Genomic DNA, 27,964 nt, shown 5'->3' on the forward strand with positions numbered 1-27,964 from the left:
GGGTTAAACCGACACTGCAGGGCAGAAACGGAGACTCTGACATAGAGAACAGAATTATGGACACCGTTGGGGAAGGAGAGGGTGGGATGAACTAAGAGAGTTGCACTGAAATATTTACACTATCATGTGTAAAACAGACAGCTAATGGCAAGTCGCTGTGTAGCACAGGGAGCTCAGCCTGATGCTTTGTGACAACCTAGAGGGGTGGGATGGAGTGGGAGGGAGGGTCAAGAGGGAGGGGATGTGTGTATACCTATGTCTGATTCATGCTGACATACAGCAGAAACCAACACAACACTGTAAAGCAATCATCCTCTAACTAAAAATAAATTTTTGTTAAAAAGGCATTTTAAGGTGCCTCCCACAAGTATCTACAGACGATGAACTATTAAACAGTTAAAGAAATAATTATAATCAAATTTCAATTCATAAAAGGTAAGGATAACAGGTGAATAATAATAGAATTCTTTCTACTCCTTACCTTTTGGTGCTTCTGGAACTCCAATGGGGCAAATGATTTTCCTGATACAATATTCAGATCGAATGCCATAAGGACCAACATCTCGCCTCTTAATTATTTCTGTCGTTGTGATTTCAGTTTCTGATGTTTCTATGGCAATTTGATTCACACAGTATTAATAACCACCCAAAATATTCAAAGAATAAAAAAGTACAACATCTGGTGCTTTAAAAAAGACACACATGGACTAAACCTCTGGAAACATTTGCTTAATGAAGAGCTGCAGCGCCATCACCAGAGTGTCCTCCTCACTGAAAATTTCTAAACTGAGCAAAATGCTGTTTGGGGACAGCTTCGTTCCTGGTGGTAAAATTCAGTCAAAATAATAAAAACCCTAGGAAAGCAGCAGCAAGCACAGGGTTCCAGGAGTCCCAGTGTATGGTATAAGAAATAACTTCTAAAACTTCACAATGGCTCACACATTAGTGATTCATCTTATAATCTAAACCCTTCCCCTACCCCCAAGATTTTATAGCATATGCTGCCAAACTTTACCAAAGCTGTGTTTTTAAAATGGGCTTCCCAGGTGGCTCAGGGGTAAAGTGCTGGCCAATGCAGGAGATGCAGGCTTCATCCCTGGGTTGGGAATATACCCTGGAGAAGGAAATGGCAACCCACTCCAGTATTCTTGCCTGGGAAATCCCATGGAGAGGAGAGCCTTGTGGGCTATCGTCCATGGGGTCACAAAGAGCTGGACACTGAGCAAACTGAGCACATTTAAAAATACTAGCACTACCTTTTAATAAATAACAGATACGCTTACAAGGAACTATCAAAGAGATTTTTCTCTTTTAAACTTAAGTTAGAAAATAAGAAACCCCTTACCTGTCCGTGTGGTCCCTCCTCCTGGAGGAGCCTTAGCTGCCATGTCATCCCATCTCAGACTTGCCCACAGTAACCGCAACATAAGACTCACTCCAGCTAAGGACTTCACAGTCTGAAGTCTATACCTGAAAGAAAAACCCAGAAAAACCATGTATGTATATAAACACACATACACACACTGTATTAAACGGAAGGACTGCCTTTTGTCCTCATTGTGACTTCAATATTTATAATATGGCTTTGTAAATGCTTTGGTTATTACGTGTCCCTTAAGAAAAGAACTTTTTTATTCCCAGGCATGACATGCATCTAACAAGTTAAAAAGGGGCTGCAGTCACCTCAAATGCCATATAAATTTGTAAAACAAGAACATTTCATTGTAAGACTGATATGGAAATAATTTATAGAGATTTTATAAATTTAGCCTAGTTCTAAAATATGTGTTAGAAAAATTATGAGAGAAAATAAATATGAAGAAATAAATAATGTTAGCAGTGTGATAAGTGATCTGAAGGATAAAATCTTAACTGACTGATTTTTGCTGAAACAAATCTGAAAATGTTTAATTTTCTCAAAAAGCAAAACAAAAACAAAGAAGATCTCATAAATTCAACAAGAGCTTTCCAGATGGACCAAAATTTTGTATTCAAATGGTGGTTCTGCAAAACATGGAACTACTGGATGGTAAATACTGCTAAAACTAATATCACTTTAGCAACATTAGTATAGTTTTGGAATTCTTTGATACAATGAATAATAAAATAAAAGGACATTGCTGTATTAATTACTAGTCAGAAGACAAGGGAATCTCTGTGTTCAGGTTCCTCCTAAGCACTATATACAAAGTTATCGAACATTTTAGATATTATTTTAAAAATAATATTAAAAATGCATTCCAGAATGAATTTACAACTGCAATGAGTATCATGTCTTAAAAACAGTATATTGTAAAGTAGCTCTAGGCTGTCAATTCTCTATTAGCGGTTTTGAATCATTAGGTATTTAACTGACATTTCCACATACTGAAATGAATACACTGACTGTACTGTAGAGAAGAACTATGAAACGAAATTAATTTCCTCCTCTAATGGAGGTTCAGGTAAATCTTAAAACAATTTGTATTTGAAAAGCAATGCTTTCCATTCTTAATGTTAGAAAAATGAACAATGTGAGAAAAAAAAGCTCTAGCCAAAAAGTTGCTGCTACTTCGTAACTTCCCTTTTCCACGTATAGTACTATTATTTTCTTCCCTGTACTACCAGCGTGTGAGCCCTCTGACTTGTACAGACAGCTCTTAAATTAGAGGGCCAATGTTAAGAAGCATAGGGTAGGCGAGGGGGAGGTGTCACTTTCGGACCACACCCCTACAGAGATGCCTAGGGAACTTCAGACTCACGGGAGCAATCAGATATTTATTTGGAGGTTTTTCTCTTTCTCTTTCTTCCTCCTCTGCTCACTCTCAACAAACAATTTGAAAGTATCTCTGGTTTTACAATGGAAACACCACCAGGTGGGGAACACATCCATGCGTTAGAGCCTGTTCATTCATTTATTCATCCAAAAAGCACTTGAGTGTCATCTATGTGTTCAAATAAGTAAAAGGAGCTGGGGACACAGATGAATTTTAATCTCTTCCTACATCCTCAGGAGCTGTTAACAGAGGAAAGCACAAGGAAGCGGTTATCGGATTTGGCTCAGGGATGGGGATGAGAGCTTTGCTAGAGTCTCAAAGACAAGGGTGTGGGGGCAGCTGACCAAAGGCAACGGGGCACACACGTGCTTAGGAGGAAGGTGCATGAGGGCTCACACTTCTTCCTAGAAACCACATCTGGTGTGCTAGGACTGGAGGGAAGGGGTGTGGAGGTGTAGCAAGAGATGGAGCTGGCATGAGAGAGGAAGGCGGAAGCCAGAATGTGCTACACCAAACAGAAGAATTAAAGGACATCAGAGACCATCTCTAAGGAGATCTCTAAAATGCACACAGCTCTGCACAGGTTGTAAAGGGACGTACAGGTGACAAACACTCTCCCCCTCCCAGCCCTGCGGTAGTTAACACGTCCTCTTGATTTTTATTTTAAAAGCTTTTTGGCCGCACTGTGCAGCATGTGGGATCTTAGTTCCCTGACCAGGGATGGAACCTGCACTGCAAATGGGCAGCCTTAACCACTGACCCACCAGGAAGTCCCAACACACCTGCCTGCTCAGCTTAGTCAGAATAATCACAGGATAGATCTGTGTTTTAGAAGGATCCTTCTAATAGCACTATGGGGTCAAAGTGATCATGATACACAGAATAAGGGCCTGGGGAAAAGAGAGTACGGGAATGGACAGTGTAGAGGGAAAAAAAAAGGCCCTAATGAGTCAATGAGACAAGTTTCACTTTTTCAATATTGCTCAGCCTTAACATTAAATTTAATAAAGACCAAACATGTGTGCCTTTGGCACTCTTAGCTCCTACTCTAAGCATCAGACATATTTTTATTCAAGTGTGAGTAGAAAAATGCGTTTCACATGCATGGTTTTTATAGCAATATATATATATATTTTTAAATGCATTCTGAAGTCAAAAATAATTACATTTTTACCCATGCCTCCGTTAGGTAGAAGGGTTTATGGTTCTCTCAACCTCAGCAAATTAAGACATTAGCATATATCTGAAGGCAATACCTGTTTCAAATGTATAAGAAGGTATTTCCATCTCATTTCTCATTGAAAAATGAGAAATGAACTAAACAGATACAAACTGTGCCCCCAGTGCATATTAAAACATAACAGTACAAGGCTTCTGACACCCAGCCGTGCAGAGAAGGGCCCTGGGCAACATGGGAACAGAACTGGCTCAGAGAACAGTGCTTCCCAGTCAAGCCTACCTTCCATTTCAGAATAGAAAGGAGCAGAAAGGTGGGCCTCCACAAGTGCCAGGTCACTTTAATTAAAGTATTTGTACACAGTAACTTTTCCAGTGGGAAAGAAGTTACCTGCAGGACAGTCAAGGATACATTTGGGGACCGCTCTCAATGAAGAAAGCAGAAAAGTGCAGAGTAATCCTACAAATCCATGAACTGTAATGAAGAGTTCCTTGATTCCCTGCAGGATTCTGCAAATCCTTCATTGCAGGCCCTGCAGAGAAATTGTACTTTTCAGCTGTCTCTATTGAATGTGTAATGGAGTGATGATATTTAATTCAAATCAAAAGATGAGTTATTAAAAAACTTGGTCAAACCAACTATGGTCATATTAATTCCTTCATACTGAGTATTCATTACAGTCTTTCTTTTTTTAATGCTAACTGTAATATAAAGAAAACCGAAAAAGTATGATTTCAACTTAAAGAAACCGTATTAAAGACACAAAGACATGAAGCCTAAAGTGAAATGGCGTCTGCTCAGGAACTTGCTGACGTCATGAACTTCAGGATCTTAGGCGAAAACTAACTGCAAATAAGACCGTTCCTGGCTTCTGCGCCTGTCCCACAGAACTCCTTGTTTTTGATGTTCATGTTCCATCCTTTTCAGATGTAAAGGTGAAGAGATAAAAAGACGAGGCCATGGAAAAGGACAAAGCAAGGGCAAATATGTGAAATGCGATACAGCAGATAAAGGACTGGACTGAGATTCAGGAAAACCAGGCACTGCTCCTAACTCCCCCTGTGGCCAGAGGCAAGTTACTACGCGCTGAAAAAAGATAACGAATTTCTAAGCTCCTTCCCCAATTTAAAACTACATGATTTTACAACTGCCAACTCTTTGTACTTATGACTCATCCTCAAAGCTTAATGCCCAGAAAATTTTAAATTAAGACTATTTCTGGGTTTAAAAAAATTCTCTAAGGAATCTCGGATTACCTTTCCTCACAAAAATAACAGAGAACTCCAAAACAAATGTTTACATTGCAAATAAGTTACATTCAGGAAGATTTCTACATTATGATGAACCTTGTGTGAGTCATAGGCATGTCTCCTATGTCTTCTGTTTTTATGAATTATCTGATAGAAATATTCAATAAAACACAAACATTCCAGAAGGTTGATGAGTATCTAATTCTGTGATTATTTCATTCCCAAAGCAAACACATGGCAATATCTGGAAGGTTAGACCACAAAAACAACTATGTTTGACACATTTCTTGTGTCTTATGAAAAGTGAAGTTGAGTTTCATTTTAAAAGATTCCCTTACATTTTCAGTCTTTAAACATTTTTTTTTCCCTAAGCAAGCTTTAGTACCTACCAGCTGGCCGAGTTAAAAACTCTGTATCTTATTTCCATTACTAACATGCCCATTAAATATATATTTCCCTGTTTTGTTTCTATTATCTCATAAATGAGATATTCTTATTAGACAATTTTTCTAAAACTTTCTCCCTCCCTCAAATGCATTTGAAAGTACATACCTCCAAGTGATACCAAAGGTTGGTCTAGGAGAAGGATATGGCCATATATCCAAGGCAGGTTTTGCATTGTAATTAAAGTAAGGGACTTCTCGGATTCCTCCTTTTCTGGCCAATTTTTTTAGGTCATCATTGGGCAAAACAAATATGCTCTTCTTGCTGCTCTTGGTGATAAACTTTCTGTACGATGGCAGAGCTGTACCTGAACGAGTCTTTTTGGGTCTTGAAAACTTCATGAGTTTCACTTTGTCTCTTGTGGAATATTCTTTGCTCACGGTCATAGATGTTACCAGAGTGCCTCCTGCGGTGGTCAGCGAGTCTGTCACTGTTGTGGTGACCACAGTTTTGCTCTGCTCCTTCACAGAGATGATGTCCACGTCACTGCCTGCAGAGGGCGTGGAAAGCTTGGTTACTGTTGTAGTGGTGGTCGTGACAGTGGACTTGGCACAATTTTCCGTGGAAGAGACCACAGTCTGCTTATCGCCCTTTGCTACCTTAATTACGGTTTTTGATTCTGTGGCCACTGTGGACGTCATGGTGGTGACTTCTGTGATGACCGTTTTTCTTTTAGGTTCTCCATTGACATTTTCATCTTTGTTGGTGGGCAGGCCATTTTCATCAATAAAATCATTACTGAGGTTAGATTCCTCTCCAGAAGTAACAGGGGACGAAGTAACTTTCTTAACTTTGGAGATGTCAATTTCCATATCTTCTACCTGATTGGATGAACTGCCTTCTGGACAAGACGGCAGAGGCATGGCGGCCTGGGCACTCTCAGACTCTTTGGTTGATGGCAGTGTCTCCAGGCTATCATGGTAGTCACCTTCAGCATCCGAAGACCTCAGTAAACATGATTTTGTTTCCAAGTTGTTTTTTTCATTAAAATCTTCCATGATGACATCACCATTCATGAATGGCTTTACAGTAGATTCTTTAACAGTCAAAGGCTTGATATCATTTTCAGGAATAATTTTATTTATATTATTAACCTTTGGTTCAATGTCACCACTTCCTATTTTACTCTCAGAGATGTCTCTCAAGCATTCACCTTTCAAATATACTTTAGCTTTATTATCTTTTCCATTTATTTGAAAGGTACTTGCTTTCTGTCCTTTCTTTTCAGACTCTCGGTTTTCATTATTCTTTTTATCAGTGACACTTTTCAGACTGTTTTGATCGATACATTTATTAAGTGGTCTATCCTCTAGTTTCTGATCTTGACTTGGCTTTCTACCATTTGCGTCATTTACCTTACTCTGCAGCCTGTCATCACAGCTTCCAGTAGTCTTATCTGAAACAAATTCACGTTTCAGTGGTTCAAAGCCTTCACTACCTTGTTCTTGAGTTATTAACTGTTCAGAAATACTTTCATTGCTATTTTGAACAATCATATCTTCTTCACTGCTGTCCTGAACAGACATAGTATCAGAACTATTTTCCAAAGTGCTATTGTATTCAGAGTCACATCCCAGTTTTCCTTCAAAGTCTACTGCTTTTGACAGAGACGGGATATCTCTATCATCAGTACTTTTAGGTACTGATGGAAGCAAAGGGCTCTGGGAGGGACACACAGTGGTGTCATTATCTTCCTGTATGAATGGTTTTCTGTTCTTATAGATCAAAGTGCCAATTTCATCTGCGCTAGCTAGTTTAGGGTCATCAATGAGAAAATCAGTTCCTTTTGTTTTCATCTTACTGGGCTCCTGGCCTTCACTGGCAGGGTCAGAGAGACCCTCGTCCATGTCATTTCGAACAGAATTTTGTTTTTGACAGTGTGTGTCTGCACTCTGAATGGAGACATCCTCTAACATTTGATCTTTTGAATAAAGTTTGTTTGCTGTATGATCAGGGTCAGTGATTCCAAGAATTGAGGAATCACTCTGTGAACATCCCCGAGTTGAGTCTTCGGATTTATTGTTACTTGTGTTAGAGCTCTGTTCTTGTGTAAGCAAGTCACTCTGACATCCTTCTTTTACTTTCGTTATGACTGGTGACTCAGACAGACTTTTCACAGAACTTGTAGGGGTCTTTCCCGAACCTTTAATCCCACCCTCCAACTTCATTTTTTCGTGGCGTTGTTTTTCTTCCAGTGTAAACTGTTTAATTCTCCTTTCCAGAAGTCCATCTAGTTTGGATGATTTGATTTTCTTTTTATAACTAGTCCTTAGATGAAAACCCTCACTGACATTGACCACATCTACTTGAGAGCTTTCCTGACAATTTAAATGGGACTCTGTTTTCACATCATCATCTATTTCCATCGGTTCTTCTTTAAAGGATTTATCATTGTCAGAATCTAAAACTTCTTTTACATCTGTGAAACAAAGACATTGATATAAATGTAGTTTTTAGCCTGAAATGTGGAATTCATGATAATATTTTTATTTTAAAAAAATACCAGTTTTTCTTACTTTTATTCAAAATCTTAACTATAAATAGCTATATATTTAAAAGTTCCTGATGTGATTAAAGTAGGTCAATGGACAGGGCTAAACTTTATAAAAGGTTAAAAACCACATACATACCAAATATTTAAATATTCTGATTCTCAATATCTAAAAATGATGGAATGTCACAATAAAAAATTAGTACATGATATCTATTGCATACACCAGTACCTTCACGTAAGATTTCATTTATTTTAGGCTTATAAAACATCTTAAGGCTTATGCATTATCTAACTCCTTTAGTTTTTAAAAAACAACTGTTCACAAAAGACAAGTTCCTCAAAAGGCTGAACACAGAGTTTTCTTTGATTCAGCAATTCCATCCCTACATATTTACCCAAGAGAAATGAAGACATTTGTTCACATAAGAACTTCTATACAAATGTTCTTATTACCATTATTCTTAACAGCCAAAAAGACAGACGTTCATCAACTGATGAATGGATAAACAAAACATGACGTATTCATACACTAGAATATTACGTGTAAATAAAAAGGAATGAACTATTGATATTAATATACGCCACAACATGGAAGAACTCTGAAAATATGCAAAGTGAAAGAAGCCAGACACAAAGGAGCACATACTACCTGATTCCATTTATACGGAATGTCCAACACAGGCAAATCCATAAAGACAGAAAGCAGATTGGGATTTAGGGAAGATAAGAGGACCAACTGCTAGTGGATATGAGGTTTCTGTCTGGGGTGATGAGAATGCTCTAAATTGAGCGTGGTGACTGCTGAACAACTCTGTGAACTGTACACTCTAAGTGGATGAAGTATATGGCATATGAACCATGTTTCAATAATGCTGTTATAGAAAAGAAACAAAGCAGTACCTTTCCTGCTGTGCCAACTAGATCCAGTGCTTTCTTATCACCCCCAGGTGCCCTCCACACTTGACTCTCCTTACCTTGATCCTTCTTCTCAGTAACCTTTGAAATGTCCATTTCACTTTGGTCTGCTCCTTTTGCAGCATCAGAGTCTTTTACCTCGCCTTTCTCAGAATCAGGCTCTGTTTTTATCTTTTTTGGGCTTCGTGGACTTTTCCTTCTATCCGATTCATCCATATTTTCATCCATGTTATTTTTAACTAAAAAGAACCAAGTACATAGTAATTACAAGTATGTCAAATGTTAGCAATTTACTTTAATACACCTACTTTAGTGGAAATTATGAAGTATATTCCAGCAATTTATACCTTATTTTTAATTCACAAAACGAAAATCGAATATACTACATACTTTCTTACATGCTGAGCTGACTTAAACCATAGAAGTAAAGACTACACTTGAGACGCACGTCAGGAATCTTCACATAGGACACTATTTCGCTCTCTTCACTGACCCCAGAAAGTCTGCGTCGGTGGTTTCTAACATAGTTTGTATTACAGAACCATATTAGAACTGGATAAAGCTATGATTCCCTATCTAGGGAAAAAGTACATACAGAAGCTTTTGTTAATAAATTTCAGTGGATTCTTAGATAGAATTGAAGTTTATCTATGGACTCCCAGGTTAAGAATATTTAAGTCTGTGTCACTGAAAAGAGAAAAAAACAAATGCAAAGTGTGGCCTTGTTTGGATCTGATTTACTACAAGTTTTTTCCCCTGCTGACAACTGATTAGGGAGGAAAAGACTCAAAAGATGCTCCAAGACCAACATGGCACCTGCTGGCTGGATAAAGGCCCAGCATTAAGACAATAGAAAACCCCATGCTAAGGAAATTGGATACAAAATAAATTTGCAAAAGCCTAAATGTTTTGTATATCAATAATCTGGATTTTACTACATAGGACAAAGCAGGTCAGACACAATTAAAAGCTCTCCATAATTCTAACTGCTACACAGTAACTAGAGCAATGAAATGAGAATAAAAAATTAATCTTTTGGAATTTATTATAATGGACATTTAGCTCGAATATAATCAGATAAGTAAGTGAATACTTAATATTTCTATTTAGCAAATAGTTATTGAGCATCTACTAAAGGTAGTTCAATGACAACTTTAATAGTTTCAAAAATCTACCAGTCTAGGTTTCACAAGAACCATTCACAAGTAAGCCAAATCAGTTAGCTAAGCGTGTACTTATTTGGCCTACAACACAGGTTTCCCGAACAAAAATCGTACCACACCATAAATCAGCAAATTATACTGCAGAGTGAACAGATTTGCTTTTGAAAATCACTTAGATAACAAAGGAGACTTGACAAGGTAGAGTGCAGAAAGGGGAACGGAAGCCAGGAGACACAGGTTTTAGCCAGGATTCGATTACTCTTCATCTGTGTGAGCGTCAGTACGTCCCTTAACATCTTCATGAAATAATTTGTTCATGTAACATGAGTTTCAAAATACATGGTCTCCTAAAAGGACAGTTTACCTCTAGAGTTCTGTGATTCTAAATTCTGAAGTCATCAGCCAATGGCATAAACTGAATTAATATCTCCTTTACGTGACAGTGTTATGGAAGCCTCTACTGCTTTCTTTCTGGTTTGGTTCTATGTTACAATACTGAAGTCACCAGATATTTGATTCCTCAAGAAGTTAAGTAGTATTGAATTTAAGATTTTAGAAAGACAATTAAGTAGCTGAGGTCTTCTTTCTTTCAACAAGTTCTATTCTCTCACCTTTTTAAGCTAGAATCCTAAGTATCAAAATCCTGTGAATAAAGGTAATTTTAAAAATGAGAGCTTGTTAAACTACATTAGTAATTTTACACATTCTAGAAAGAATTTCAGAAAAACTTTTATCCAAAATATTGTCAATATACTACAAATTTGTAAGAATGTGGATCAGAAAAAATTATGCAGGAAAACAGCTTCAGTTACTTACCTCCTTCTACTGACTTTCTGTAATGCACATTGGTATTGCCTGGCAATTTAGGAACAAACCTATAAACATGAGTTTTACTAATCCAGCTCCAACCACCGTATCCTGTTACTCGGTATTCCTCTCCTTTTTGTTTCCAAACCTGGTGTAAATAAAAACATGCTGATTAAACAAGAATGAAAATGTTTTATAAAGCACATGTGGTTTTACATATTTTTACCAAATAAAATCAACAGTCAGGCAAATTAATTTGCCAATTTTATTTTCACCCAGAATCAAAGATTTCTGAAGAAACTTAAATATTCCTGTCTGATACAAAAAAATGTAAAAAACAATTTTACATTTTATAACAATTTCTACAAATTGGTCTGATGACTCACATATATTTTACTAATAAAAACCTATGCTTATAAAATTGCTAGATTTACTTCATTCAAACTATGTTAATTAAGAGTGTATCAAAAGTAAAATAAAATTACTAAGTATTCAAAGTCACAGAATCAAAGTCTCAGAAATGGCTAACACTTTTAAATAACATCATACTAAAAATTACCTGATGTTTAACTGGAAATGTGTATTTTACCCATGTAGCTTGTTGCATTGTTTCTTCCTCTTCTTGTTTTTTCTCCTTTTTTTTGACTTTCTCCTTTTCTTCTCTTTCAATTGATGTCATTCTATGTAACCTAAGAATGTATGAATAGAAAGACAGAGTTACATTTAAAAAGTAAAAAGATAAAAACACAGTACTGAAGATTAAGAAGGTAAAAGCAAAGAATGACTAACTGTAATTCCACAACCCGGAAAACTGAAAAGTCACAAACATAAGCAGATATACAATTATGTAACAGTAGAAAATCAAACAGTACAAAAAGGCAAAAATAAAACTTGCTGTCCTTCCCATACGCCTCTCCATAAGAAATAACTCATTTATAATTTATTTCATGCATATACCAACATTATAATCACACAAAGGATGTTATATTATAAATACAATTACACAGTTTTTAATCAATGGAAAACTGCATAGATCTTTCCAAACCCTAAGATACATTATCTTCTTGCCTCCCCCCAAAAAAGATCAACAAGCCCCAAAACTTTTATCAACCAATATTTCTATTTAGCATTTGGGGCTGTAGCGCCTTCACAGGGTCCACTAACATAGAATTTAGGCTTCCTACTAGCAGAGAGACAGGGACCCTGCTTTTGGGTGACTGGAAGGGTTGGGCAGGAAGGACCACATTAATCAGGCAATAATCATTAGGCGTACAGCATAGACCATGCTCTTTTTTTCAGGCAGGAAATCAGATACCACTGCACCTATCTGTAAGGAGATGGGTGAGTCTGTGGTGAGGTTTTAAGTTGATTACACTAGATTTCTGTGAATGGGAGTATTTTCCATAAAAAAGAACATTAACCAAAATCTACAAAGGAGCTCCTGTCTCTAAAAGCCCTAGTGGTAGAAGAACTGCTTTTATCATACCCTACCCAGAAGTAGATAATTTCAAATGCACAGCTATATGGAAAGAAGAAAGAGCTCTTTTGTTAACTGGGGGAGCGGTAGGTGCTACAAAGATGTAAGAGGGGATTTAATTATTTTTTTATTTCTCCATCCTTCCACCAAAATCCTTCTATCTCCACTTTGAAACAAGTTTCATGTCCCTATAACTACAGGACCCTAGAATCTGTTAACTGCACACAACTAGTATAGCAAAGGTTCTTCATTCTCTCACAAATGACAGGAGAAGAGGAAAGGGAGGAAATTCTCACCAGGGACTAACTTAGTCTCAAATACCATAGATTTGCAGCCACTCCTGGAACCAGGGAGTGGGGCAAGCTCTGTAGGCACAGCTTGGTGGAAAACCAGACAGCCTCAGCTTTCCAGACTACAGGAGTGACTGAGCCACAAGCAACAGCATTTCTCAACAGGGATTTTGTGGGCTCAGCTTTAAACTCCTATGAAAGGCCAGGTATGGCACAGTGACTGAGCCATCTTCACAGATGGTGGCCAGAAAGGAAGCACTGTCTGGGGAGAACACCAGTGCACTGACACTCTGGGAACACACAGCTAAGCCTGGCACTCAGCCTGTGGTCTTGGTGTTCATGGGAGGAACAGGTCCATCTTCATCACCAAAGACAAACGCTTTTCTTTGCTGGGGATGCCAGGCCAGTGAGGTAGTATTGTAGCTAACCTACTATTTCCCTCTACCAGAGCAGTTTCTATTGTTCTCAACACCTCTGAGACAATCCTTATGGGAAAAAGCAGCAAGAAAGGTGAGCTATGAAGGGGTTCACTTCTGCGTGGTTGGGCAGAAATCCTGGCTACTGCTGGCAGCCTGGTGGCCCCAGGAATCAAACCCCTGGAGGCTGGTAGTCTGAGCCTCCACAGGCTGCTCCACACTGGGGGGCACACTGGGCACAGGGGCTTCCTCCATACGTCCGCGGTTCACAGAGACCCCGGGCCACCAAGTGCGGAATGAGCCTCACTCTATTCCCCATGTCCATGGGGCTTTGCTGCGTCTGTCTTCCTATTTCTTAGTAAACATGTTTCCCACTGGTAGGATGGCTGAGTCCAAAGAGTATTGTATTTAAAATGCTGACAGTGCCCAATTGCTCTGCAGAATTACACACTTCACGTCGCCATCAACTCTAGTCACCCTGCTTTCCCATACCTTCACTCAAGTCAGTACCAAATTTCTAATTAGCCCAACGGAGACAGAAGAAATACTGTCCCATTGTTTTTTATTTACATTTAATTATGAGAGAAGTAACCCCCTTTTTTTTAAATGTCTACTAGCCTTTCACATTTATTTTGCTGCCAAATGCCTGTTCAAATCCTATGTCTTGTCGGTTATGGATATTTCATTTATAAAAAAGGTCTTTTTCATTTTAAAGGAAAGTTTCCATTTGTGGTGCAAATATTTTTCCTCAATGTCTCAGCTGTCTTTTGAGTTTGATTATATTATTTTTCCACTGAGAATTTTAAATACATATATCCACTTTACTCATCTATGGCATCTGGGTTTTATATCTGTTTGAAAAGAAAGTATCACAACAAAAATATAAATTAATCCATGCTCTCTTTTTAAGCTTTCTGTTACTGTTTTTAACAGTATGTTGTTTTTCTTTTTAATCCTCATTTGTCTGATGAATGTTTTTGCTGAAGCAGGAATTTGGATGATATTTTCCCCACACACACCCTCCTTCCTTGTCTGACAGGAAAAGTTATCACAGTAGATTTCCATGTGTGTTTCGGTTTATTTTTGGATTCTCTGTTTGATTCCATTGCTCTACTTTTTCTCTAGGACAAAGTATTTTGACTATTGTAGCTTCAAAACACATTCTAAATATCTAATCCTTTTTCTGTAACACCTGTTTTCCTTTTCTTACACATTAAGTTTTCTAGAGGAAATACTAGTATCATTTTGGTCAAGTCTCCCTTACCCTCCAAACGGAAAACTATTCACATTGCAAATGAAAATTAATTTTGATAGATTAAATTAGCATAATTAGTATACTGCATGGAAGCATATGATGTTTCTTTCCATTTACTCAAATTATATCCTTTGTATCTTTTCTTTCTGGTGGGGGAGGCGCTGAGGGGAGGGGGTGCTGCCACCGTGTGGCATGTGGATCCCAGTTCCCCAACCAGGGACTGAACCCACCATGGAAGTGTGAAGTCCTAACTGCTGGACTGCTGAGGAAGTCCCAAGGTAGCCTTTATATATATATATATATATATATATAAAATGATTTCTTCACATGCCCTGAATTAAATTTATTCCTGGTTTGAGGTATTGTGTTATTGCTGGATATTTTCTTCATTATAATCTTTAAAAACACGGAAACTGTAACCAGGTTAAGAAACATACCCTTGTCAACAACGACTACATCCTAAGCTACAATGTCCCACCCCAGGCAGGCATTATGCTGACTTCTGTGCTGTGCTATCATTTCCTTGTTTTTCTTCATAGTTTCACAAGCACCTACATGTGTGTCCTGAAAACCCAGTAGCAAGAATAAAACCAGCTGCATGAGCAAGAGCAATGTTGTCATTATTAAAAAAAGCACCCCAGGAAAAAATAATCTTGTCTCCAGGTCACACTTCACAAGTTAAGAGCTTCTTGTGGTGCAATCACAGGGTGGGGCCATCAGCAAGGGCTAGAAGACGCTCCACACTCAGGGAACCCGGCAGGACCGGGTGTAAACAGCTGCACTGCCCAGAAAGCAGACTGCTCTGCACTTGCTGCTTCCGTGCCTTTCAAGGGTTCTGTAGTGTGACTGGTGAAAATTCTCAGTTCTCCCCCACTGACTTGGGATCTGCGTTTCTTGGTTAGGGTACCCCTTGTTCACCTGCAATACTGCTTCCACAGCTACACGGCACTGCATTCTCTGTGGTTTCCCTTCTCCCTGTTGGTTTATGCTTTGAAAAAGAATCCCTTTGCCATAGCTATGGTGGAGTTCAGTAGGCAACAAAACTAAATGGACTTTTTAATTTGTTATTTTAACTCAGAACTCTCACTGTATTTTTCTCATGGTTACTATTCGTATATATAAATCCTATTGTAGAGTATAGGGGCCACCTTATTTAATTTTCATATTGTTTTACAGTTTTTCAGTCAATTAGGTATATAATTAAACCAACTTAAATAACTATCCCTACATTTACCTATATGTTTTACTTCTCTTGGCAAACTGCATTAACTAATACTTTTAGGAAAAGTTAACAGTAACAGTGGGGATTCTCTTGTTTTGTTCCACCTAAATGTTAATGGGAAAACTTCAAGAGTTCCATAAAAAAACATGATGGTTTGGTTTGAAATGTATCTTTACAACCAAGCAGGGTGGGTGGGGGTAATTACTCATCTATCTCTAGTTACTTGAGTATTTTTTAATACTTAACACAAGAATTAATAATGAACTCATATCTTCTTAATAAACAAATACCCTCCTGACATCTAAAGAGAAAATCAAAGTTTTCCCTGACTTCTTAAGATAACATGGTATTAATAATCTCCTAAAAACAGACAAACATTCCATGCCTACAGGAAGTCAATTTTGTCATGATTTATTATTCTTTTAATTTACTCCTGAGTATATTTCCTAATGCTTTAAGATTTCCTGCATATACTTCTATTTGCTATTATTAATCAATGGTAAATATTAATAAATGAGACAGGATCTTACTTTTCCATTTAACTATTTGCCTATTTATCAAGTTATAATACCGACAGAACTAATGCACAAGATTTCCTTTTTTCCATATGGAACAATTTAAATAGAATTACCTGTTTTCCTAAAATTTGAAAAACTTTCTTATGAAATCATCTGGTCCTGCCCAAATCCTTACTCTGATAGGCACAGTGATATCCTTCAAACTGAACCAGAAATTCTTTTCGTGCCTAAAAGCATGGCCTCTGCCCTACGTCCAATGGCTGAGACCTGTGGAACTCCTCCTTCTCAACCCTTTTCCCACCCAAAACAAGGCGTTCAACAGGATGCTTTCTCTACAGATGTAGGAAGCCTGAGTGCTATGTCAGTGGACTCTGAAGGTTTGAAATCACCAGTATCAGTGACAGAGAATCAGAAATGTTCTTGATATTGGTTATTTGTCCTTTGACCTCTCCCTTTTTTTTTATTCCTGATAATCTCATAAAGATTAGTAAACTGTAATAGTATCTAAGTTATTTTTAATCCTAGGAAGAATTTAAGTCCATTCCATTTGTATAAGCTTATATCAGGAGCAGCAATTACATTCAAAATAGGAGGGAGAAAGGAGAGAGGGAAAAAAGTATCTGTAAGATTACAGGTTGGCGGGGGAGGAGTGGGGAAGACTACAGAAAACTTACAGCGACCTTTGACAGATAAAAAATATTTAGCAGGCATACTTACTTTTCTTTAAAATTTTTCATTATAAGGTAAAACACAGCTGTAAAAAGCAACACAAAATATATATTTTTAAAAGTATAGCATTATATCTTTGGAGTGGGCTCAAAGGGGCAGGGAAGGCAGGAGGAGTCTTTAGTTCAGTCCGTGGTGTCTCTCTGCGACCCCATGGACTGGAGCACACCAGGCTTCCCTGTCCATCACCAACTCCCGGAGATTGCTCAAACTCAGGTCCATCGAGTCGGTGATGCCATCCAACCAACTCATCCTCTGTCATCCCCTTCTCCTCCCGCCTTCAATCCTTCCCAGCATCAGGGTCTTTTCCAATGAGTCAGTTCTTCACATTAGGTGGCCAAAGTATTGGAGCTCCAGCTTCAGCATCAGTCCATCAATGAATATTCAGGACTAATTTCCTTTAGGATGGACGGGTTGGATCGCCTTGCAGTCCAGGAGACTCTTCAAGAGTCTTCTCCAACACCACAGTTGAAAAGTATCAATTCTTTGTACTCAGCTTTCTTTATAGTTCAACTCTCACATCCATACATGACTACTGGAAAAATCACACCTTTGACTAGACGGACCTTTGTTGGCAAAATAATGTCTCTGCTTTTTAATATGCTATCTAGGTTGGTTATAACTTTTCCTCTAAGGATCAAGCGTCTTTTAATTTCATGGCTGCAGTCACCATCTGCAGTGATTTTGGAGCCGAGAAAATAAAGTCTGTCACTGTTTCCCATCTATTTGCCATGAAGTGATGGGACCAGAGGCCATGATCTTAGTTTTCTGAATGCTGAGTTTTAAACCAACTTTTTAACTGTCCTCTCTCACTTTCATTAAGAGGCTCTTCAGTTCTTCCTCGCTTTCTGCTATAAGGGTGGTGTCATCTGCATATCTGAGATTATTGATCTCTCTCCCAGCAATCTTGATTCCAGCTTGTGCTTCATCCAGCCTAGCATTTCTCATGATGTACTCTGTATATAAGTTAAATAAGCAGGGTGACAATATAGCCTTGACGTACTCCATTCTCGATCTGGAACCAGTCTGTTGTTCCATGTCTAGTTCTAACTGTTGCTTCCTGACTTGCATACAGACTTCTCAGGAGGCAGGTAAGGTGGTCTGGTATTCCCATCTCTTGAGGAATTTTCCACAGTCTGTTGTGATCCACACAGTCAAAGGCTTTGGCATAGTCAATAAAACAGAAATAGATGTTTTTCTGGAACTCTCTTGCTTTTTCCATGATCCAGCGGATGTTGGCAATTTGATCTCTGGTTCCTCTGCCTTTTCTAAAACCAGCTTGAACACCTGGAAGTTCACAGTTTACGTATTGCTGAAGCCTGGCTTGGAGAATTTTGAGCATTACTTTGCTAGCGTGTGAGATGAGTGCAATTGTGCGGTAGTTTGAGCATTCTTTGGCATTGCCTTTCTTTGGGATTGCAATGAAAACTGACCTTTTCCAATGCTGTGGCCACTGCTGAGTTTTCCAGATTTGCTGGCATACTGAGTGCAGCACTTTCACAGCATCATCTTTCAGGATTTAAAATAGCTCAACTGGAATTTCATCACCTCCACTAGCTTTGTTCGTAGTGATGCTTCCTAAGGCCCACGTGACTTCACATTCCAGTATGTCTGGCTCTAGGTGAGTGATCACACCATCATGGTTATCTGAGACATTACGATCTCTTTTGTATAGTTCTTCTGTGTATTCTTGCCACCTCTTCTTAATATCTTCTGCTTCTGTTAAATCCATACCATTTCTGTCCTTTATTGTGCCCATCTTTGCATGAAATGTTCCCTTGGTATCCCTAATTTTCTTGAAGAGATCTCTAGTCTTTCCCATTCTATTGTTTTCCTCTATTTCTTTGCACTGATCCATGAGGAAGGCTTTCTTATCTCTCCTTGCTATTCTTTGGAACTCTGCATTCAAATGGGTATATCTTTCCTTTTCTCCTTTGCCTTTCACTTCTCTTCTTCTCACAGCTATTTGTAAGGCCTCCTTAGACAGCCATTTTGCCCTTGTGCATTTCTTTTTCTTTGGGATGGTCTTGATTAGTGCCTCCTGTACAATGTCACGAACCTCCATCCATAGTTCTTCAGAAGCAGTCTTACTTATCACATTAAATAATAATTTATGGTTTTCACTGTAAGCTTATATTATTTTTATAATAAGAACTTTTAAAAATTAAAGTTACAAAATAAATCCATTCGAGCTGCAAAGTAGAGTTACGTCACAATAGTTATCCTTTTTGTTAACCAGGTGCTAAAGTCACGTAACTCTTGGACTACTTAGGAGCTACATTATGTTGGGCCAAATACTCGTTTCTAAATATATCAGATCTCCAGCACATTCCAGAATAAATATTCAAAAAACATGAGCACTCTTCCTATTCAATAAAAGTGCTTTCACTTGATGTTGCTGTTTTAGTTTCTTTTTTGTTTTGGCCGTGCCTTACAGCATGCAGGATCTTAATTCCCTGCAGGGGAAGCACAGTCTTAAACCACTGGCCCACCAGTAAAGTCCCTAAAGATGTTTTTTTTACTTTAGAAAATATTTTTCATTTGTATATACCTGATCTCTTCTGATCTTCATTACAATCCTATATCATAAATAAGAACTAATATTCATTCAGGGTTATACCTTAGAGAGGAGAAAAATGAGGTCAAGGTTGGGTTCAGTCACTCAGTTGTGTTCGACTCTTTGCGGTCAAGATTAGTTAAATCTTTAATATGGCTTTTTAAAGACATTGACTTTCATTATTAATAGACTAATACTCCAAAAGGGGGTATAACACATTATTCATAAGGCTCAGGATTCACTTACCTGGTATGTCCTAAAGATTCCCGCCATATTGGCAGCATCACAACGGGCTTAACTGCACACTCCAAAATAGCTAAAGCCAATGCAAATTCTCTGGGTTTGCTACACATCTGAACAGCCTTGATCCAATTTGCCCTATATTTCAGAAGTGGGGGAAAAAAGGAAAAAACAAAATTCCATCTTGTTGATCTTTAAATTAAAAGCACCAGAGTTGTAATTTATGACAACTTTACCTTGTAAGGCATGTCAAAGTGTTAGTCGCTCAGTCATGTCCGAGTCTTTGTGACCCCATGGACTGTAGCCTTCCAGGCTCCTTTGTCCATGGGCTTATCCAGGGGAGCCCCTGGTGGCTCAGCCGGTAAACAATCTGCCTGCAATGCAGGAGACTTGGGTTCAATCCCTGGTTGGGAAGATCCTCTGGAGAAGGGAGTGACTAACCACTCCAGTATTTTCGCCTGGGAAATCCCATGACAGAGGAGACTGGCAGACTACAGTCCATGGGGCCACAGAGAGTCAGACATGACTGAGTGACTAAGCATATATATGAGGCATATGTCTCTAGGCTAATCAAGTACAAAACACACTACTACTGGAGTTTCTACCTCACAGAATCACAGATTTTGAACACTGGAGGAATCTCAGAGGCCAGTTAGTCCTCCGAATCCTTACACTTTCTATGATGTCCCAACTTTGTTGGGACTCCATTTGGTTCCAGGAATAAAGACTGCTTTCCAGAAATCTTCCAAATGTCAGTGTTGGTTCATTAACTTTATATTTTAAATTAATCAATTAATTAATCAATTTATTGGTCATACCGCACGGTATGCAGGATAGATCCCTGACCAGGGACTGAACCCATGCCCTTAGAAGCATGGAGTCTTAACCAGTGGACTGCCAGGGAAGTCTCGGTTCAGTAACTACAGAAGTACACTCATATTCCTAACATCCTCAGTGTTTTGCTGACTAAACTGATGTCATTCAATTCACTAATACTGACAGCTTAGGGATTTCCCTAGTGGCCCAGCAGCCAAGGCTCTACGCTCGCAATCCAAGGGGCCTGAGTTCCATCCCTGGTCAGGGAACTAGACCCTACATGCCAGGACTAAAGATGCTGCATGCTGCAGTAAAGACCTGGAGCAGCCAAATTTTTTAATATTTATTTAAAATTTTAATATAAACATATTTTTAAATGACAGTTTAAAGTGTGCAACTGCAATAATCATTTTATAAATACTTACTATATTCACAGCAATAAACAAACCTTAGTTTCCTTTACCTGTGCGAAGCCCAATTGGGATGAAGAAAGGAGGAAGGGATATTGTTTTCCAACTGTGTGATAGTCAGTCTCAGGGTAGATATAGTAAGAACTTTGGACCCATGGACAGAACCATTCCATTTGAACTCTCCAGCTGGAGTCAGGCAGAATTTATGTGCAAGATGTCTTCTCTTATCATGGTCTTCTCTGTGCTGATGCTTATTCAAAGCAAATGAATTGGTGGAGTACTGATTGTGGTAGACGCGATACTTCCCCTCTTGACCCAACTTGAAATAATTGTTGATGTTTCCCTTCATGACCACTTCCTTTTTGGTGCTCAACCGTGAAATTTCTCCTTGAGAGTTAACTACCAGTACCTGGCCAAGAAAATAAAAAAAGACTCCATTATTTGTGTCAAATGTATAATAAATCTGATCAATTGTCTTTCAACAGTTTTTAATTTATCATTCAAAGTAAGTTAAAATACATCTTATGACTGCACTTTTGAAGTTAAAAGCTCAGTTATAAGCGAAAGCTAATTATTTATCATTAAACAACCAAGATGTGCCTGCAAAAAGAAAAAAAATTAAGCTTTATTAAAGTGCCTGTTATATGTTGGACATTAGTAAGTGCTTTTATATATCTCAAGTATACACCTGAAATCCAATGTGTGATATATAAATCATTCAACAGTCATTATCTCAAGCTTACAATACACAGGGGTTCGGCTTAAGCATGAGGGCATTACAGGTACTATTCCCCTCCAAAGTACACTCCTAAAAATGTATTTTATTCTGTTCCTTTTATCATTCCAGCTTTAGATAAGAGCCCATAGATATATGAAAACAGTGTTTCAAATAGTTGATTCCAATCCTTTAGTGGCCTGTGAAATCAATAGTGGGCCTTATCCAGCTTTAAAAAAAATGAACTATAATACAATAGACTAGAAAAGAAAATACTAGAGTGCTTCCCACACATTAAGGTAAAATACTATTTCAGGAAACTTTTAAATATATGTACTAGGTTGCTAAGGGCTTCCCCAGTGGCTCGGCAGTAAAGAACCTACCCACAATGCAGGAGACACAGGTTCAATCCCTAAAGGAGGAGGAAATGGCAACCCACTCTAGTATTCTTTCCAGAACAAACCCACTGACAGAGGGGCCTGGTGGGCTACAGTCCGTGGTGTCGTAAAGAGCTGGACACAACTGAGCACGTACGTGCACACTGGGCTATGAAAAATGTCCTACTGAGGGTCAGAGTGAAAAAGTAGCCTGAAAACCTCTGCTTTAAAGCCTTTTCTATGATGTTAAAAACACTGCATATTCTTGCAAATATCTACCCTGCAAATAATTCTCAAATCTGAAAGACACAACTGTGACCCTTATTCAATCACCATGGCTGGCTGGGGGACAGAAATACTGAGTCTTAGCTTCAATTTTTTTATTCAGAATCAGGGTTAAGATGATGTTCTACACACTACTGTCTGCTGTCAAGAGGTCAAGTCCCATCCTTTAGTGGCAGGTTCACCTAAAGTGACTCCAGTCAGATCTGAGCATCAGACCTTTAATAAAGCCCACAAAGAGCCTACCTGTTCCCACATGTGAAAAAGAAGCCTCTATCTCTTTAGAATTGCATACAATAAAACTAACCGTATATAAGAAAGTATACTATCCATGTCCAGCATTTCTAGGCATGGATTGAAACTGGGGTGTACATCTATCATAATATAAACCTAACACTTTTAATCTTCCTACACACTACACTCTCGAAGTCAGGAAAATACAGTTCAAAAGTATATGTCTACAAACATCCTGCTTCTATTTTAAAAATTATTTCACATTCCAGAGATGTTTGTTTTAAACAGAAAGAACACACCTCTTTCCCCTCCTTAAATAATTTATTTGCTTCATGGGCTGCAGCGGCCACCTGTTGGCTCTTCAGCTGACTCAGTTTGCTGTCTGGGTTCCGTAACCTGGTGATAATCCGAGTTGAACCAGATGCTCCTCTTCCTCCTCCAGGAGACTCACTTATTTCCCCATTAGACTTCTCTGATTTGAAATCACCTGTTATCAAACAAAAAGCCCAAAGTAATTGCTAATAGTAAGTAGACTATATGTAACAAGTAATAATACTTTACTAATCCAAATATTCTATCTGGTAGACAACTAAGATCCAGAAAACAAACAGAAAAAGTCCTTGAATACCCAAAGCAAATGGATTAGTTCTTCAAAGTTTTACTCCAAAGAAAGTATGTCAGAACTTCACTGTGAGTCATTATTTTACAGAAAATTCAAATATGCCCGGTCATCTGTTGTAAAGGTCATCTACCAGAAAAGGGGAAGGGCTGCTACAGGTTAACAAGGAACAAACATAACTCGAAATGCAAACTGATAAAATATTGCCTTATATATTCAATGTGGATTTCTGTATTAAAAGGATATAATTAATTTTAGAAAGATTTCCACTGAAAGTCTGTTCAAATACCTAACCTTTTAAAGCTTATAAACATAAAGTGCATGTTCTCCTAAGGAATCTAGGTAATTATTTGTGTTTGCAGACAATGTACATGTGAAAATCAACTGCATTAATTTTTTTTAAATATAGTAAAGGCCTCTCATATTTTCATAACATCAATTTTTTCAAGTGATGGATTTAACTGCCAAGGAGCAACTTCTGCTTTTCCATGAATCTCACTTCAGCTGAAAATTCCTATATATTCTAAAACTATTGCATCACTATCCGATTTCCATTGGCCAGATAGTTAAACAAGACCTCATTTTCCTTTTTCAGTTTTTAAAAACTAAGTGTGGCAATTGCAAATGAAAAACCAAGCAGACAATAATGCCACTGACTAAATCAAGACGCGGTCATGTTGAGCTATAGAGACTACTTCTTGGGACCATCACTGAAGTTCTCCAATAAAGACATTTTAAACCTCACTTAATCAAGCCCAGACTTCCTAAAAGCAGAAAGGGAACAGCGTGGCACTTTTTAAACTGAAGCCACTCAATTTACAGCCAAGGATCCAATAGGCAAGAGTCCATTTGTTGCCACTTGCTAAATTTAGTGCAAATAAGGGCAAGGAGGCAGAAAATTCATCCCTGGGGGAAACACTTGAAGGAACAGAGAAAGGGAACAAGGCTAAGAGTGGAGGTCATTATCTACTACACCCTGCAAAAAGGTGTATTCTCCCTGTTACAAAGGAGGGAATCACAGTGATGCAGCCTGCAGGCAGAGTCCAGAGCTGCTCAACCCTAGTCTCCCTAACTCTTTGTTTAATGATGTCAAGAGGCAGGAGCTATACAGACTTTGCTCACCTGAGGGCTAGGGCTGACAAACTGGGTAAGTGAAGGGGGTTTACTTTCAGGTACCCCGAGCCAAGTTTCTGGGCATTAGGTACGAGCTGGGGGTCCAAGCAATATACAAGGGGTATGACTGCCAGAAAAAACTCCAAACCTGTCAAACAGGATGTATAATTATTCAAACCTACAGCAATTTCCAGCAGGCCATCCCTGACAGGTGGACCTAGGCTGGTAAAGCAGGATTGCCTCCAGCAAGGGGATCTTGCCATGTTCTTCTCACATCTTGTCCATATCCATCCTCCCGGAGAATGTCCCAGAAAATGCCAGCCAGGTTTATCGGAGAATACCGTCCACCATCAGGATAATGAGTGTTACAGGTAGTTAAAACTCATAACCTGGCTCATGGATTGTAAGATCAAGGTAAGCCACGTCCAGATGTAATCAAAATAGTACACACAATACACAGAAATCCTAGATACAATGTTATCAGGTGTAATTTGGGGACAGAAGTTTTTGAAACAATTTTCAGTTGTGGGTGAGACCTTTGCATTATGTTAGGCAGAAGCGCTTCTGAGTTTGGATACACATGCTTGTCCTGAGCTAGGGTGGAACTGTGGATATTCACTGTTTCCTGACTTCACATCTCTCTCTATTTGGAAAACCATTCCTACCCCACTCCAATCATATACTTTTGCTGGAGCCATCAATCATAATACCTTGCCTGCCCTGGCCACAGGGTGGGAACAATATGTCCAATAGGCCACTCAAATTCCTTCCTCAAGCACTTTTGATTTGGAGCAGAAGTAGGGGCCTTGCCTTTGGGTCACAGACCATGGAAACTTATGAATACAAACCGCTGAGGCCATCTTCCCTGCCACTTGGGAAAAGCCTGTCTGTATTAGGAGAGAATGAGGTTAAGACACAAACATATGCAGATCCAAAAAGTTGAGACAGAAAGAGGAAAATGGAAAGAGTTTTGATACCTGGGGGTCCAGTTATGCCTGATGATGGCTTGGACTTCCCAATTACATGAGCTAATTAAATTCCCTTTTCACTTAAGCTAGTTTAAGCTAGTTTGGTCACTTGCAATTGAAAAGGTTTTAATTAAAATAGATTTCCATCTCATACACAAAATTACACACCAGCAGGATTAAAGACAAAGTTATAAAGTATTAGGTGAAATTACTGTAATATATATGTATGTTCCTGGGATAGAGATGGTCTTCCTTACTTAGCAAGACACAAAATCCTGAGAAATCCTAAAGAAAAAGATAGATTTAAATGCATAAAAAAACGTAAAAACTTTCTGTACAAAACAAGCAATGCCTATTTAAGTATAGAGGTAAAATAAAAAATTAATACCCAAAATACATAAAGCGTTCCTAAAACTCATTGGGGAATATCAAAAGTCAAGAGGAAAAAGTGAGCAAAAGACATGAATAAGCAATTCACAGAAAGTTCAGCAAACACATGAAAAGAAATTCAACCACATTAGTAAGCAGAGATATGCAAATTTTTTCATGAAATACCACTGGCCAAAATGCAGAAGGTGAAAATGTGAAGAAATACATATATATGTAAATTATTAGTATACATTTCTTTTAATGTACAATTAAGCAATAGCCATCACTATTTTAAAAATGTACCTACCATATGATCCAGCAATTCCACTTACTGTACCTACACTGCCAGAAATACTTACATAAGTAGACAAAGATACATGTTGAGGATGTTAAAAAGCACCACTAGTTGTAATAAGGAAAAAACTGTTAACAGCCTAGATGTCCATTAATAGAGAAACAGTAAATGAATTATGGTTCATCTGTACTGTGGCATATCACGCAGCAGTTAAAAAGAATAAATTCAATTTATTACATGAAAAGAACCCCTACATGTATTACTGAGTGAAAAAAGCAAGATGCAGACAATACGTGCAGAATGATTCCGTTTATATATTTTTTTAAAAAAGTGTTTTTTCTAAGCATACATACATAAATGTAACTACACGGAGAAAGATACAATTCCAATTAATGGTGGTTACCTTTGGGGAGAGGGTGTGAAATAGATGAATTTTTTTCCTATATGTTTGTTTTTTAAAAACAAAAGCACTGAGTCCAAGTGTTACTTATGCTTTAAAAAAAAAAAAAAAAGAAAGAAAATCCAAATCTTCCCACCCCCATCAAACTTGTATTTTAAAAAATTAAAAATTAAAAAAAAAAAAAGTTCCTTTCGCTGTATGAAGTGTATCCTTACCTATCTCTTCTTGAATAGAGACAGGTGTATGGGACTCTCTTTCTCCATTTTCAGGGTCATCGGCTGCCTTGGCAGGCTCGCTCTGGGAAGAGCTTAGCTCACTGCTGCTGTTACTGTGCTCCAGGTTAGGCTGGATGGAGGCAGTGGTGGCACTAGGGTTACTGCTGTCACATGTCTTGTTAGGTTCTTCTAGAAAAATAGAATATCTGATTTTTAAATTGGAAATCACATCAAAAATAACTAATTGTCAGAAAAGACATTTAATTGTTTTAGGGTTGCATTACAAAGCCAGATTTTAAAAAGAAAAAGCTGCTCATGTATGAATAATGCAATGTATGAAAAGAAATTTGTAAATAACACCCTGTGAAGTGTCTTTTAAGTCTCTCAGCATTAACTCAATACACAGTACAAAGACCATCTGTCAGAGTCAAGTGATATAACTATCTCACAGAATTTATGTTATGATGTGCCAGATACTGCAGAAGTAATTTAGTGGAGAAAATCCCTCAAAATCAGAAATTTATATTCTTACTTTTCAAAAAGCCTTCAAACAGTATTCTAAATAGAATTAAACAGGATTACTTATCTCTAAGGTTTTCCTGCCTGAATTCTATATCCCCAAATTTAACTACAAGGTAATGCTTAAGTGATTGTTAATTTTAAGAACCTAACAGTATCAATAAGAGTGTAGTTGCTGAAAGACCAAAATGAACACTACCATGAACTGAAAGCCTTGAACTCAAATGTCGTTTCCTGGTAGTTCAAAAATCTAGAGCCTCCTTGTGTATTTCATTTTGCCACTATTAAGGTAGCTTTTATACCAGTCACCTGAAAGTGATTGACAGTGTATCACAAAGACTATCTGTAATATATTATGAGTTCCTAAACTTCGTCTTGAAGGAAAAAACCAACAACCTGATAGAAAAATGGGAAAACTATATGAACAGTGACAAAAGAAATGAAAATGGCCTTTAAACATGGAAATAGACTCATTTAATTAAAACTAAAAGAAATGCAAAATAAAACTGTATGGAGAAACTACCTCCCAGCTACCAAATGGGCCAAAAATTCAAGTCTCATGCTATGCTCAGGTAGAGAGGCAGGAGCTTAAGAGGTACTGCACACACTGCTGTGGGAGTGGCAAAAGGGTACCAAGTGGATAGAAGGGAATTGACGATACCCAGAAAAATTACAGTTGCAACTACTCTTAACCTAGCAATCCCACGTCTATAAATCTATCCCAAAATTCACGGGCAGAAACACTACACTGCTTATTTGCAGAGGTATTCACTGTAGCACTATAATGGCAAAAGACCAGAAAAAGCAAATGCCCATCAATACGGTACTGGCTGAATAAAAGATGGAACATACAGTAAAATACCATGTACCATAACAAGGACTGAGGGGATCATTATATCCACATACAAACTGATCTCAAGATTAA

General features: G+C 38.1%; 1 protein-coding gene across 18 annotated transcripts in view; it reads right to left on the minus strand.

The window, feature by feature from the left end:
• BPTF (bromodomain PHD finger transcription factor) overlaps positions 1–27,964 on the minus strand; it is a 133,222-nt gene that overhangs the window by 37,549 nt on the left and 67,709 nt on the right. For 12 of the 18 annotated variants that reach the window (XM_059878590.1, XM_024980958.2, XM_059878596.1 and 9 more), the window contains 10 exons: positions 26,521–26,709; positions 22,841–23,028; positions 20,987–21,342; positions 19,714–19,845; positions 11,566–11,695; positions 11,016–11,154; positions 9,096–9,275; positions 5,736–8,046; positions 1,346–1,470; positions 482–610 (listed from right to left, as the gene is read on the minus strand). In XM_059878590.1, coding sequence (XP_059734573.1) covers positions 482–610; positions 1,346–1,470; positions 5,736–8,046; positions 9,096–9,275; positions 11,016–11,154; positions 11,566–11,695; positions 19,714–19,845; positions 20,987–21,342; positions 22,841–23,028; positions 26,521–26,709 — 3,879 coding nt within the window. The remainder of the gene's footprint in view (positions 1–481; positions 611–1,345; positions 1,471–5,735; positions 8,047–9,095; positions 9,276–11,015; positions 11,155–11,565; positions 11,696–19,713; positions 19,846–20,986; positions 21,343–22,840; positions 23,029–26,520; positions 26,710–27,964) is intronic. The other 6 variants (XM_024980957.2, XM_059878594.1, XM_059878591.1 and 3 more) reach the window with 2 other exon arrangements.

The sequence above is a fragment of the Bos taurus genome, chromosome 19 (genome assembly GCF_002263795.3).
Source record: "Bos taurus isolate L1 Dominette 01449 registration number 42190680 breed Hereford chromosome 19, ARS-UCD2.0, whole genome shotgun sequence".
NCBI lineage: Eukaryota > Metazoa > Chordata > Mammalia > Artiodactyla > Bovidae > Bos > Bos taurus.